At 49.1% G+C, this 12,832-nt stretch overlaps 5 protein-coding genes across 5 annotated transcripts; 4 read left to right on the top strand and 1 right to left on the bottom strand.

Annotated features, from left to right (window-relative positions):
- Positions 1 to 955: 955 nt before the first annotated feature.
- Positions 956 to 1,177, top strand: N7506_004707 (uncharacterized protein; the record flags this gene model as incomplete). Its single annotated transcript, XM_056954001.1, has 1 exon — positions 956 to 1,177. The coding sequence occupies one exon, from the start codon at positions 956 to 958 to the stop codon at positions 1,175 to 1,177; it is 222 nt and encodes a 73-aa protein (XP_056812890.1).
- A 15-nt stretch (positions 1,178 to 1,192) lies between these two features.
- On the top strand, positions 1,193 to 3,836 carry N7506_004706 (putative DUF221 domain protein; the record flags this gene model as incomplete). The annotated part of the gene is made up of 4 exons (XM_056954000.1): positions 1,193 to 1,354; positions 1,410 to 1,574; positions 1,636 to 2,788; positions 2,848 to 3,836. 4 exons carry the CDS (start codon positions 1,193 to 1,195, stop codon positions 3,834 to 3,836), a joined length of 2,469 nt encoding a protein of 822 aa, XP_056812889.1.
- A 1,963-nt stretch (positions 3,837 to 5,799) lies between these two features.
- N7506_004705 (F-box protein) lies at positions 5,800 to 7,884 on the top strand (the record flags this gene model as incomplete). Its single annotated transcript, XM_056953999.1, has 1 exon — positions 5,800 to 7,884. The coding sequence occupies one exon, from the start codon at positions 5,800 to 5,802 to the stop codon at positions 7,882 to 7,884; it is 2,085 nt and encodes a 694-aa protein (XP_056812888.1).
- Positions 7,885 to 10,354: 2,470 nt separating this feature from the next.
- N7506_004704 (uncharacterized protein) lies at positions 10,355 to 10,799 on the top strand (the record flags this gene model as incomplete). The annotated part of the gene is made up of 2 exons (XM_056953998.1): positions 10,355 to 10,479; positions 10,580 to 10,799. The coding sequence occupies 2 exons, from the start codon at positions 10,355 to 10,357 to the stop codon at positions 10,797 to 10,799; spliced, it is 345 nt and encodes a 114-aa protein (XP_056812887.1).
- Positions 10,800 to 11,499: 700 nt separating this feature from the next.
- N7506_004703 (3-deoxy-7-phosphoheptulonate synthase) lies at positions 11,500 to 12,798 on the bottom strand (the record flags this gene model as incomplete). Its single annotated transcript, XM_056953997.1, has 5 exons — positions 11,500 to 11,651; positions 11,715 to 12,128; positions 12,170 to 12,616; positions 12,686 to 12,740; positions 12,793 to 12,798. 5 exons carry the CDS (start codon positions 12,796 to 12,798, stop codon positions 11,500 to 11,502), a joined length of 1,074 nt encoding a protein of 357 aa, XP_056812886.1.
- Between the last annotated feature and the right edge of the window lie 34 nt (positions 12,799 to 12,832).

Below are 12,832 nucleotides of genomic sequence, written 5' to 3'. Positions count from 1 at the left end.
CTCTTCTCGAATACCTTCAAACCACTCCAACACACTCAATTTCAACCAGAATCAGATACGTAGTACAACACCAGATCTAATCCATCTGGTGACGTAAAAAAAAAAGTCAGACCAGCAAGGGCCAAAAAAAGTATACCGAAGTATGACGAACCCAACCGGGGAAATGGCGGACATCGGCCCAGTGACTTGCGGTCTGAGAGGATCCGAACCCCTGATCAGCAGTGCAAGAAGGACGAGAGCAGGTATGGCTCACGATGTTTCCAACTAGACCACTGGGGATTTGCTAACTTCCTATACAAAAGTTCGCATACATAGATCGCAAACGTCACGTGATATACAATATAGCATGTATACACTATGACGTCAGTAGATCAATATCTCTAGGTCAACTTTGTTCGCTTACTTTCGAATTGAATGAACTCACTCTACAGATAGAATAACCCGATCTAACCACGGAAATAAATGCAACAGTGCCATGAAGTCTCCGGTAATACAGCCAGGAAATATCACCAAATCAGTGCATTTGTAGTTCCATCTCAGTGTGGACAATCTCCAAACTACGGGACCATCAGACCCACACCGTCGATCTCCGCTCCAGCATCTCCAGGTTATATTCATCATATGTGGGGAGTACACCCGATGACTAGCATAAAGCTTACTTCTATCGTCTTGGCTCAGTCTACCTGTGTGCATGCTGAGGTTTCTACATACTGATAGAGCCATCCATGGATGCTGCCGAAGTCCACTCCGCCGTTCTTTGGGAATATATTCCATGCATATTAGTTCCAATCTCGAACCAGTCGCATTTTCTCGCAGACTCAGTGAGCCAATGGGGATCTACAATGAACAGTTTTTGCTTTTGAATACTATCTTAACATGAAACTGGGTTTTAAATAGCTCATTCACCTGATTGATACGACTCTTTGTCTATACTTCGTCAGCGCGGCCTGAAATGATGACTCATCACCGCGGCCGCAGTGCCGTCATGGCCGAAACCAAAAACAAAGGACCTTTCACCGAATATTCAAAGTCCCGCAGAATTGAAGGCGACAATCGCGCCCTAGAAACGTCACACCACTTCATCATCCTATCTTCCCAACTCCTGACGTCACTTCACCCCTGCCGCATGCCCTTGAAGAACCAACGCTCCGACAGCCCCTCGCTCGTCGAACACTGAATCTAAGTCGGAGCCATGTCACTAACTGCATCAGCCGCTACGGCAATTTTGACCGGGCTGACCGAGAAACCTGGCAAAGGAAAACAATGGGACGACCAGTTGCATGACTTGCGCGATCTATACACGCAGTTCGTGGTTAGCTCTGTGCTAGGCCTGAGCGCTTTCCTAACGTTTTGTGTATGTTGAAGTTTTGGCGCAAAATATGCTCCAGCTGCTGATTTCTTTGTACCAGATCCTGCGACCAAAATGGACCGAGCTGTATGCAGCACGGCGCCGACAACGAAACGCCGCTTCGCGCCTACCGGAACTGCCCAATACCATGTTCGGCTGGATTCCGGTTCTCCATCGCATCACTGATCAGGAGGTCCTGCAGTCCGCAGGCCTGGATGCTTATGTGGTATGGGTTGAATTCTCTGATATGGTAGTTGACCGTTGCTGACCCGTGCGTTCCGACACAGTTCTTGTCTTTCTTCAAGTTTGCGATTCGTTTCCTCCTCGCCGTCTTCATTTTCGCCGTTGCAATCATCCTCCCCTTACACTACAAATATACTGGGCAATATGGAGTTCCTGGATGGGATAACGTTCCTGGCAATGACACCATGATAGCTGAGAAGGACAAGCCAGTCACGGACCCCGGGTATCTTTGGATTTACGTTTTGTTTGCGTACGTCTTCAGCGGCTTGGCCATTCATATGCTTCTTCAAGAGACGAACACAATTATCCGCACTCGTCAAACGTACCTGGGGAATCAGACCAGTACTACTGATCGCACAATTCGCCTGTCTGGAATCCCGCATGATCTGAGCACCGAGGAACAGATCAAGGACTTCGTCGAGGGCTTGCGCGTCGGTAAAGTCGAGAGTATCACAGTTTGCCGGAAATGGCGTGAGCTGGATGAATTGATCGACGAGAGAATGAAGGTCATCCGAGATCTCGAAAGAGCATGGACGAAACACCTAGGATATAAGCGACCGAAAAGCGACGGAAACACACTGCCCTTGACCAACCAACAATCACACGACGAGGACAACGAGCGATCCGGCCTTCTTTCTGGAAGCGAGCACGATAATACCATGGACTATTCCAGCGAGAGGCCCAAATTCCGCTTGTGGTATGGCCCATTCAAGCTTCGGTATCGCATGATCGACGCCATCGATTATTTCGAAGAGAAGCTGCGGAGGATCGATGAGCACATTCAGAATGCGCGAGAGAAAGAATACCCAACCACCGAGATCGCATTCGTGACTATGGAATCTATCGCTGCGTCTCAAATGCTCGTGCAAGCCATTCTCGACCCTCACCCGAACCAGATGTTTGCTCGACTTGCCCCAGCGCCGGCGGATGTGATTTGGAAGAACACATACTTGTCTCGAACTCGTCGGATGGCTCAGTCGTGGTCCATCACTATTGCTATTGGGTTCCTTACTGTTTTCTGGTCGGTGCTTTTGCTCCCCATTGCATCGCTGCTCGATCTGGAAACTCTTCGGAAACTCGTTCCCCAATTGGCGGAGTTCCTTGAGGAGCATGTGCTTTTGAAGTCTTTGGTCCAGACTGGTTTGCCCACCCTTGCATTCTCGCTGTTGACCGTTGCCGTTCCTTATGTCTACGAGTGTAAGTCTTGAAAAAGGAGTTCTGATAGGGGTGACATCGAATGCTAACACTCATTATAGGGCTCTCGAACAACCAGGGAATGGTTTCACGCGGCGACGTGGAACTATCGATCATTTCCAAGAACTTCTTCTTCTCGTTCTTCAACCTGTTCCTGCTCTTCACCGTGTTTGGAACAGCAAGTGGGTTCTATGGCTTCTGGGAGAACCTCAGGGATGCATTCAAAGACTCCACCACGATCGCCTTTGCTTTGGCCAAATCTCTCGAAGGTCTCGCTCCATTCTACATCAATCTGTTAATTCTGCAAGGTCTGGGTCTCTTCCCATTCCGACTTCTCGAATTCGGAAGTGTAGCACTCTACCCCTTCCAGTTCCTCTCTGCTCGCACGCCACGAGAATACGCCGAACTAGCAACTCCCCCCAAGTTCAGCTACGGATTCTCAATCCCTCAAACCATCCTCATCCTCGTGATATGCGTGGTGTACAGTGTCTTCCCCAGCTCATGGTTGATCTGCCTATTCGGTCTCATCTACTTCACGGTCGGCAAATTCATTTACAAGTACCAACTCCTCTACGCCATGGACCACCAGCAGCACTCCACCGGTCGTGCATGGCCAATGATCTGCAACCGCGTATTCGTCGGTCTGCTCATCCACCAACTCGCCATGATCGGCGTCCTAGCCCTCCGCCGCGCAATCACCCGCTCCCTGCTCCTCGTGCCTCTTCTGGGCTTCACGGTCTGGTTCTCCTATTGGTTCGGTCGCACATACGAGCCTTTGATGAAATTCATCGCCCTCAAGAGCATTAACCGTGACCAGCCGGGTGGCGACGATATCTCCCCGTCGCCTTCCTCCAATTTCTCACCGCCGTCGGGCCTCGACCGCGATAGTCTCCCGATTCGCATTGGCGGTCATGATCTGGAACTGCGGCTGAAGAAGTACGTCAACCCGAGCTTGATTGTTCCGCTGCATGATGCCTGGCTCCCTGGTTGCACGCCTACTCCAGGCAACGGTGCGTCGGCCTTTGAGGCTCATCAGACGCCCAATGTCTGATTTATTTATTTTTTCCTCTGCAAATAATGCATTCGTTTCGCATGTGTCTTTGACTCATCATGATGTACGACTTTGATACCTCACATTTCTAATTTCTGATGTTTTCTGATGTTTATGTTTGACGTTTCCGTCCATGATACCTATGGGTGGACACCTTTGTTTACTTTTTGATCCCTTCCTCTCGTTAAGACCACTTCCGCAGTTGGCCCTTAGAGATCTTGCTTTTGTGTTTTATGTTCTATGTTGTTGCCCTTCACATTGCCAGTGTCCGAGTATAAAGTCTGTACGATACTGATTCCAATACCCCGTCAAGCGCCAATGTATGTACTCCGTACCCATAAGCCATTTTCGTTGCCTTGTGATAAATGCCACCAGTGCGGCCCCTCGCCGAAGTATGTCTTTTGGTATGTCTTTTGCATATAGAGCACGGAGTACTCCGTCTCCGTACTCCGCAAGTATGAATAAACTCGGCTAAACTCTGGGCCTCGCCTGGGTTAACCCTTTTCCCGCATTCCTCCGCTTCGTATGGCGGCAAACGTGTCTGAGCACGCAAAGTCAAAGACACCGAATCCTTGCAATTAATCATTGGACGCCTATTTCTTTTTTCCCCCGTCTCTTTTCCTTTTCTTAGTGAGAGGCTATTGAGTTAATCAGTTCACTTGAGAATGTTCAAAAGTTCCCGTGAGGGGATCTATGCCGTTGATGGGGGTCCTCGGCCAATAGTCTTAAGACAAGATTCTGCGAGGGGGTGAATATAGTCTCGTATCACTATCACGGAGATGGATGTTGTGATCTCTCACGGCCAAGTATCAGGGATCAGGGATCGGGTATCGTGGAAATCACACCCTATTGAAAGCCGATCACTACGCACTCAGATGAACTTCTGGAATTTCTTAAGGGTCCACATGGTCGGGGGCACATTCCTGGGCAGTGGGGGATGGCGGGTTGGTCTTTTGCGGTGAGGAGGATGAAACATCCTGAGAAAGAAAGACATGGATTAAAGTATAGAGAGTTGAGGAATGTGGGATTTGGGAGACTAAATAAGTGTATTCTCAATTGTGTTTGTATTTCAAGGGTTTTGTTATGACTGAGAGCTGCATGAAGTGAGGAAGTGAGGAAAGTGAAGTTGCCAAGACATGTGCTGCATCCGGCATTCTTCGTGTCTTTCGGTCTTTTACGCTCTTCTCTTTTTTTCTTTTTTTCTTCCCGAGATCCTTTGGAATGTTAACGTTGCATGGCCTATCTGATCGGGTTTTCTCAGTGGATTACTCGTTGCCTTCCATTAGTGCATTATTGCATTGCACACTATCCTATTCTATGGATCTGAAAATACTCTACGGAGTATACTCGGTAGTTCTTAGTACAATTCTATGGAATGACAGCTGTTCAGGTGCATAATGCACTCAAGTCCGACATTTTTGATGTCTCTTGACGTGCTCCACTCGGAAGTTCCGCGTGGAATAAAGAATAAATGACAGAACGAATTCTTAAAAAGTCTCGACGTCAGATTGAAACTTGAACCTTGGAAATAGGGGAGTATTTTAATTAAACAGCCCTTGCCTCGCCCTCGAATCTCTCGGGTTCCATCTCAGACCTTCTTGATAACCGCTTTCAGAGACGTTGCCGATACAACCTTGACCTTGCACCGTGTCAACATACCTCTGCAAATCCCGTTGGCCGATTCTTTTGTTAAATCGGTGGCGATCTCTCCTTCCAGTGCGATTCGCTGGTCTTGACTTTTTTAAAAAAAAGAAATCTTTACAGACGATCATTACGTTGTTGGTCGTTGGATAAACATCCCGTGAAAAGGGCCCCTCGTGTGTTTCAAGGTTGTTGTTGTTGTTGTTGTTTAAGGGGGTGAAGAGAAACAAATACTGGGTTTGAACCATTTATACATCCTGATCTACATCCTCATTGAATTGTTGATCTATCTCGATGTTCTGATTCAGGGAAATCAGACCGAATGGCTACCACCGCCGGGTATATCACCATGCCCGCCTTGCGATCACTGCGATCAAGTCAAGACTATGCTGGTCATGTCTCAGACTCCCGTCACAGGAAACCAACCGCATCAGTATCGACTTCGAGGACCGACGCTGGATATCTTCCAGTGAAGCGACAAACTCGAGCATCTATATCAAGACGTGCATCGCCTTCTGCGGCGAATCTGGCGCCACCGGAGATCTTACTGGATATTTTCTCGCTGCTGTCACCGCATGACTTTGATAGCGCTCGACACACATGCTCGCGGTGGATGCGGGTTAGTTTGAATGAACAGCTTCTCGAGCGCATGATGAAGAGAGCGGGGTGGTGGAAGGCCTGGCTGCAGGATCGGCGAAGACCGTGTGTATCGGATCGGTTGGATGAATGCAATGTTTGGAGAATGAGTCGGCGAATTGCTACAGAGTGCCTGTTGTCAGGGCGCAGGATGAACTCGAAGAAGTCTGGTTTCGTTAAGACTGCTGTCATTGACTTCTCAGCTCTTTCTGGGGCTGAAAGAAGATCCCATCTCACTCGACATCAGGCGGTTGGACAACTCGGTGACAGCAAAGAGCTGGGAGCTTCTACTTCGACCTTCAGCACGAGCAGCTGCAGCAATTATCTGTTAGTGACGATGGGCTGCATGATTTATATCTATCGCCTTCGTGGACGAAAGATCCGGTCAAAGTCGAGCTTGAACGATGTCGATTTGGATTTGATATCGCGTGTGCAATGTCCATTTGACGTTGTTTCAGCCGTCGTCGATACCACCACTTCGCAAATCACCATTGCTGCATTACTGCACAATCGCGTTGGAATCATCAGCAAAGTCCCAGTATCCTCCAAACCCTCAGAATCCCAACCAACAGACCCATCCTCCACCCACCTCTTCTACAACATCTGCACAGAAGAAAACCCACCCCGAACAGTAGCAATATGCCCAGGACAAGACCTGGTAGCTTTCGGCTGTGCCTCCGGCATCGAAATCCACAGCGTATCCAAATCAAAACGCAACGATCCCCGAAAACACTTCACAATCCCTCAACCCTCCGAAATCCTCCACTTCCTCCCCAGCAGTCCAGACTCCCCAACCGAACTCCGTCTCATCTCCTCCCTCTCAGGCCCAGGAGGCCTTCACGAATGCACATGTCCCCCCACATCACCAAAACACCAATTCCACTTCCTTGCAGACGTCCAATCCTACTCCCGCCGCAGAATCCCTCACACCCCATCCCGCAGCTTCGTCCGCGCAACTCACTGTCACCATTTCCACGCAGTCCCTCTAAACGACGGCTTCCATATGACTTTTATCGACCCACGCTCTAATCTCCTCTGCATCGGCTCCGATGCTCCTATCGGTGGTCCAACAAGTCTTACCCGTGCAATTGTCTGCGTCCCCCCTTTCTCAAATAATGTCAGATCTTCCGAGGACCAAATCAATCCTCTTCCTACTGTTTTCGCAGCAGCTTCGGATCTGACGTGGGGTCCCCGTCTCGTCGCGGTTTACGGTGATCGTCTCGTTCTCTACTCCGTTCCACTGGACGTCTTTGATCTCGTTCGTCGAGAACGCGAGCGCCAGGTTAATGGCGTTATGGGCGATAGTGATCTCGCGCGTGACTGGTACGCTGATGCAGATCGCTGCGAGGCGGACCTGGAATCTCTTGATGTATTCAGATCTGTGGCTATGATGTGGCCGTTTAAGGTGTATGGGAAGGAAATCGGGACTGTTGATGATGCCGTTGAGCTTTCTGTGCAGTGCTCGGAAGGCGGGGTGCGGGTTTGGGCTTTTGGACGCAGTGGCAAGGCGGAGGTTTTTGATATTGAGACTGGGGATGGGAGGGTACGGAGTTTTGGGTCGGGTGCTGATGGGGTTCTGGCGAGGAGGAATAATTCTTTGAAGGAATTGAGGAGGAAGAGGAAGTTTGAAGATGATGTTTGTTTTGCTGGGAGGTATGGGGCTGGGAGGTTGGATGTTAAGCCTTGTAGGGCTGGGGTGCATGGGCAGGATCTTGCTGCTAGACGGTCGTCTTTTGCGGCTTGTATTATTGATTTTAAGATTCCTGAGTGAGCGAGCTCGGGAGGCATTGGTTGTATATAATTTTAGAAAGCATCTAGGGCTGTGATGAAGCTATTGAAATGCATGGACATATCTGTTAATGTGACTATGACTGGAATGATTTATAAACTTGGAAGCTCATTCTAGCAAGGGCCATCTAAGTAAGGTGATGGGTCCATGGATGTATCCATTTGAAGTAGACTCTGGAGAAGCTCAAGTATTTGCTGTCATAGTCCCTCGAATGTGAGGTATATGTGATATAAATCTAAGTAAATAATAGTACAATCATGTGCATTTCGCTCACAAGTCATGTAGTAGCGGTGACTGCAGCTGAAAAATTGAACCAGTTGAGAGAGAAACTAAAACAATAACTAACGCACAATAGACCTCTCCACGCGCTCACTTCTTCCAACCTTTCTCTCACTTCGTCTTCCACCACCTTACCCTTGACTAATACTTCTGAGCCAGAAGGTACTACAAAGAGATACAATTGCCTTTATAAACCGATATAACTGGTATCGATCTATTGCTACCACTTTGCCGATCATCAACACGCGAGCGCGGCGCTCCGCAGATGCATCCGGATGATATGACCGGAGGGTCCATCGAGGGTGATGTTCCCAAGCTGGATCGATACAGATGGAGTCGTGGAAGACTAGGACAACTGTACCTTCTTCAACAAGCCTTGAATCCACAGGCCTCCGCTCCTTCTCCAACTACCATGCGACAGGCTTGCTGTCGCAATAAGGTCAGGTCGGAATACTGCTTCCGACCTCTACTGTCAACTGGCAGAGATCAATCATACGGAGTTCAACAACGCCTTTCACGAAATGGGAAGAACTTGTGTCTTATCTCAGTGCTGGAGACGACTACGTCTGTGCTACTGGGCTGGTCTCAAGATTTTCGAAACTTGAGAACGTCGATTATGGGAACAATACCCCATACTTAAATATGGCAACCGCTGCTGTCATTTCCCATTGGTTTTAGCCATGGTTTCGCCTTTCATCTTCCAAACCCTTGAGATCTGGCTGCCAGATATCCAGGGCATGTCTTTGATCCCCGCACCAGGAGGCGCACCAGCACCCGTGTATCTGGGCCTCTTGAGGCGGTTTTCACATGTAGGACGTTTGCATTATCACTTGCCCGTCACCACGGAAGTGAACGCGGGAGCCTCCAAGGCATACTCTTAAATCTCCTTCACCTCAAATCAGTTGAGATTTTAATTGACTTTCTGCTCGGATCGGGAGAGAGCAGCTCTAAACTGAAAGATGTCCTACCGCCTGGTGTTGAGACCGTACACATCCGCCCCAATCTTCAATACCTCAGCAAATTCAAAGAATACGGCGATGCAATTATCCAAAATGTCGACTAGTTCACTCAGGAAATAGGTACCGTCAACAATCTACGACAAATCTCATTCCAGGGCTCATCCTGCGCCGTTCATCGTTTGGGGCAAACCTCGCTCACAGATGTGCTTCATTTTCGTCAAAAGCACCAAAGAACCCATGCCAATTGTGCAACACTCGGCTTTGATTTTGGTTGCCATGGCCCATTTTAGGTTCCGGGGTATCTCACAATGAAGGGCAAATCCTCGATACTTCTTAGCACACCGGCCAATGTTTTCACCACCACCTGGCCGTACAAGCGTACTTGGGTACCTTATTTGGGTTGATTTGGGTATCCGAATCACATTGATCATCCGAAAGACTGCTTTTCAATGCTGATGGATCCTGCATGTTTCTTGGTCATCTTGTCTTCATTGCACCAAGAGTTATGGGAGGGCTACCTACGATTGCTAGCTTTGACTGATAGTCCAAAGAGCAAAACTACTCACTTGCACCTTTGAAATCTCTGGATGAGGACAGGATTAGATTTGCTTTCATTACAGAATAGCTCAAACATCTTGATGTACAATCTCGTATTCATTTTTCTCCTTCTATATGACTTTACAATATGGTTAGTTCTGCGGGCCCATCACAGGATCTTAGGAATGATTTCCCTCACCAAAAGTTGATAAGAATAGAGAAAAGGCAATCCAAGCAAGTGGAGAGAGATTAAGAGGTCCCAAGAGCTACCAAGAAATAAAGAGTCGCTCCCAGGATTTATGGTGGACTCTCACTTGCTCGTCACTTCTGAGATTCACGGAGCCATTCAAAGGCTTACTTTCGCAGCTACCTCATCTCAGATCACTTTATATCCCTGTTGACTTCCTCCTCAAATCGAAAGAGAGAGAGAGAGCGATTACATACTGAGAGAAGCCATACTGCGGGTGATTCCTCGGGGGTCCTACACACCCGTCCCGATTTCCAACGCCTCGGCCACCTTATAAACTACGGCGATCCAATTATCGCAAGTGTTGGCAAGCTTCCTCAGAAGCAGGGAGCCGTCAACACCGGGCGAAATGTGCAGCATCGGGCCTCGATCTCACACGCCTTGATCCTTTCTGTGACCCTGGAACCAACTTCATAAGGACAAAACCCCAATGATCTTCCTCACTCCGGTCGATATCAACTCCACTGCAAGCGTACTAGCGTGGCACCCACGCCAGGACCACTGGACCCCTCGTCGCGTGAGCAGCATGCCCGATACCCCAGCTGGCCCCGCAGCGTTTCTTCGGGGGGGACGACCACCATGCCGCCAATTGTGGCCTGACACGGCGGCTTGAAGCCGTGCTGACCCAACCCAGCTGGTGTTCCAGGTTGTGCAGGCGGATCGTCAACGTCTACCGCAATACTACCAACAACTTCTGGCAAAAGCAACCTCTTTCAGCTGCCGTTCTTCATCACCGGGAAGGGCACCATGATGGCTGCTTTGATGGCACTGCAGCAGGACATACACGCAACCAGCAGCCGGATCTGCGTACGGAGTTATGGGATGGCAAAAACAAAGCTGAACCCGAGCTAGAGGCTCTGCTCTATCTTAATTGATTCGAGCCATGAATACCCCAGGTACTATGGGGAGGCTCGGTGCGGGTTCGGTCAGATGAGCGTGACTGGTCTAATGGATACCTGAGTCTTGGGTATGCAAGGAGGAATATCCCGTCATCCAACATACATTCTTGTTTTTTTCGGCTGAGTTCAAATTTCCGGATCCCGCTTCCTCCGTCATGGAAATGGGGTTGTGACTATGGCGAGAAACCTGGAGACGAGGTTGATGGCGCTCGCGAGCTTTTCCAAGATGGTTATGCGCAATATCGATCGTTGATGGGTGTCTGGGCTGGTGTACCATCAAAACACGCCCCGAAATCAGATATCTGGAGATTTCGATGCCATTTTTGAATATTTTGACAGTTAAATCGACAGAGCGGAGGACACAACTTGATTCTTCCATCAAATTGCCAGTATCTCGCATTGTTGAAGATCAAACATCACCCATCAATCCCTGAATGGGAGTAGGAGGCTTGCTGTCATTAGAAAGTAGCTCGGAATTTTGTACGATCTCGTATTCTTTCTGACTTTACGCTATGGTCAACTCTTGCAGGTATTGCAAGATCCTAAGAACGATTTGCTTGTCCGAGATTGAAAGAAGCTGATAGATAAACGAGCGCAAAAAAGCTCAACTTTTGTGTCACTATGTAGTATCAATTATGGGCATGGCCTTTTGGAGCAATAGATCTCTCAGAATCGCTTATTTTGAGCTCTGCTTCTCGCGACGCGCACGCACGCCTTGAGCAAGAACCTCCAGCACATCCTCAGTATCCTCCCAGCTGATGCAAGCATCCGTGATACTGACACCGTACTTGAGGCCTGCCTTGCCCTCCTCGGGAACTTTTTGGTTACCTAAAGTGCATGTTAGTAAACGTTCCCAACTCGAGAGATCAGAACCAAGATTCGCAAACTCACCCTCATTGATATTACTCTCAATCATAACACCCATAATAGCATCTTCACCAGCAGCAAGTTGCTCAGCAAGAACAGCAGCAACCTTAGGCTGGTTCCTGTGGTTCTTCTCCGAGTTTCCATGACTGCAGTCGACCATGAGACGGGGCCGCATGCCCTTTGCATTAAGCTTGACCTTTGCCTCGGCAATACTGGCAGCATCGTAGTTGGGACCCTTCTTACCACCACGCAGAATAACGAAGCAATCGGGGTTTCCAACAGTTCCCACGATAGAAACAACACCAGGTTTCGTGACAGACAAGAAGTGGTGCGGGTGCTTCACAGAGCCAATAGCATCGACTGCAACATCCAATGATCCATCGGTTCCATTCTTGAATCCAACAGGGAAAGAAAGACCAGATGACAGTTCGCGGTGAACTTGGGATTCAGTGGTACGGGCGCCGACAGCGCCGACGGACAGACAATCAGCGAGGAACTGGGGGAGATGGTATCGAGCATTTCGGAGGCGATGGGCATGCCCTTGTTTGTGAGGTCGAGGAACAGCTGACGCGAGACGCGCAGGCCCTTGTTGATCTTGAAGGAGTTGTCGATGTCCGGGTCGTTGATCAGACCCTTCCAGCCGACTGTTGTGCGGGGCTTCTCGAGGTAGGAGCGCATCACGATGAGGAGGTCATCGGCGTACTTCTCCTTCATCTTCATTAGGCGGTCGCAGTATTCGAGGGCCATTTCGGGGTCGTGGATTGAGCATGGTCCGATGACGACCATCAGGCGCTGCTTCTTATCTGTGCCGTGGACGACCTCGACGGATTCTGCGCGTCCTTGAAGGACGGTTTGCCGGGACTTCTCTGACAATGCGAATTCATGTTGGAGGAGGTTGGGTGGGGTGAGGGGGTTGTAGCCGAGAACTGTTTTTTGTTTAATTTATTAGAATGCGTTGTACTGTAATATGAGGGCTCAATTGGAGAATATCTTACTTCGAGAGTCTTCCAGGTGATTTGTGTTGCCCACGTTAGGGTTGTCGATGAAGAACTGGCGACGTCAGAGGTGGGACTGGAGCGTTACTAGTGAGGGGCTGACTTACAGCCATGGTGGGGAGTGAATGGGAGCAATTGAACAACTCA

The sequence above is a fragment of the Penicillium brevicompactum genome (assembly GCF_028827555.1).
Source record: "Penicillium brevicompactum strain IBT 35665 chromosome Unknown utg000003l_segment0_segment0, whole genome shotgun sequence".
Classification (NCBI taxonomy): Eukaryota; Fungi; Ascomycota; class Eurotiomycetes; order Eurotiales; family Aspergillaceae; genus Penicillium; species Penicillium brevicompactum.
The sequence above is the reverse complement of the archived record's forward strand: the minus strand, read 5'-3'. Positions and strand labels throughout refer to the sequence as shown.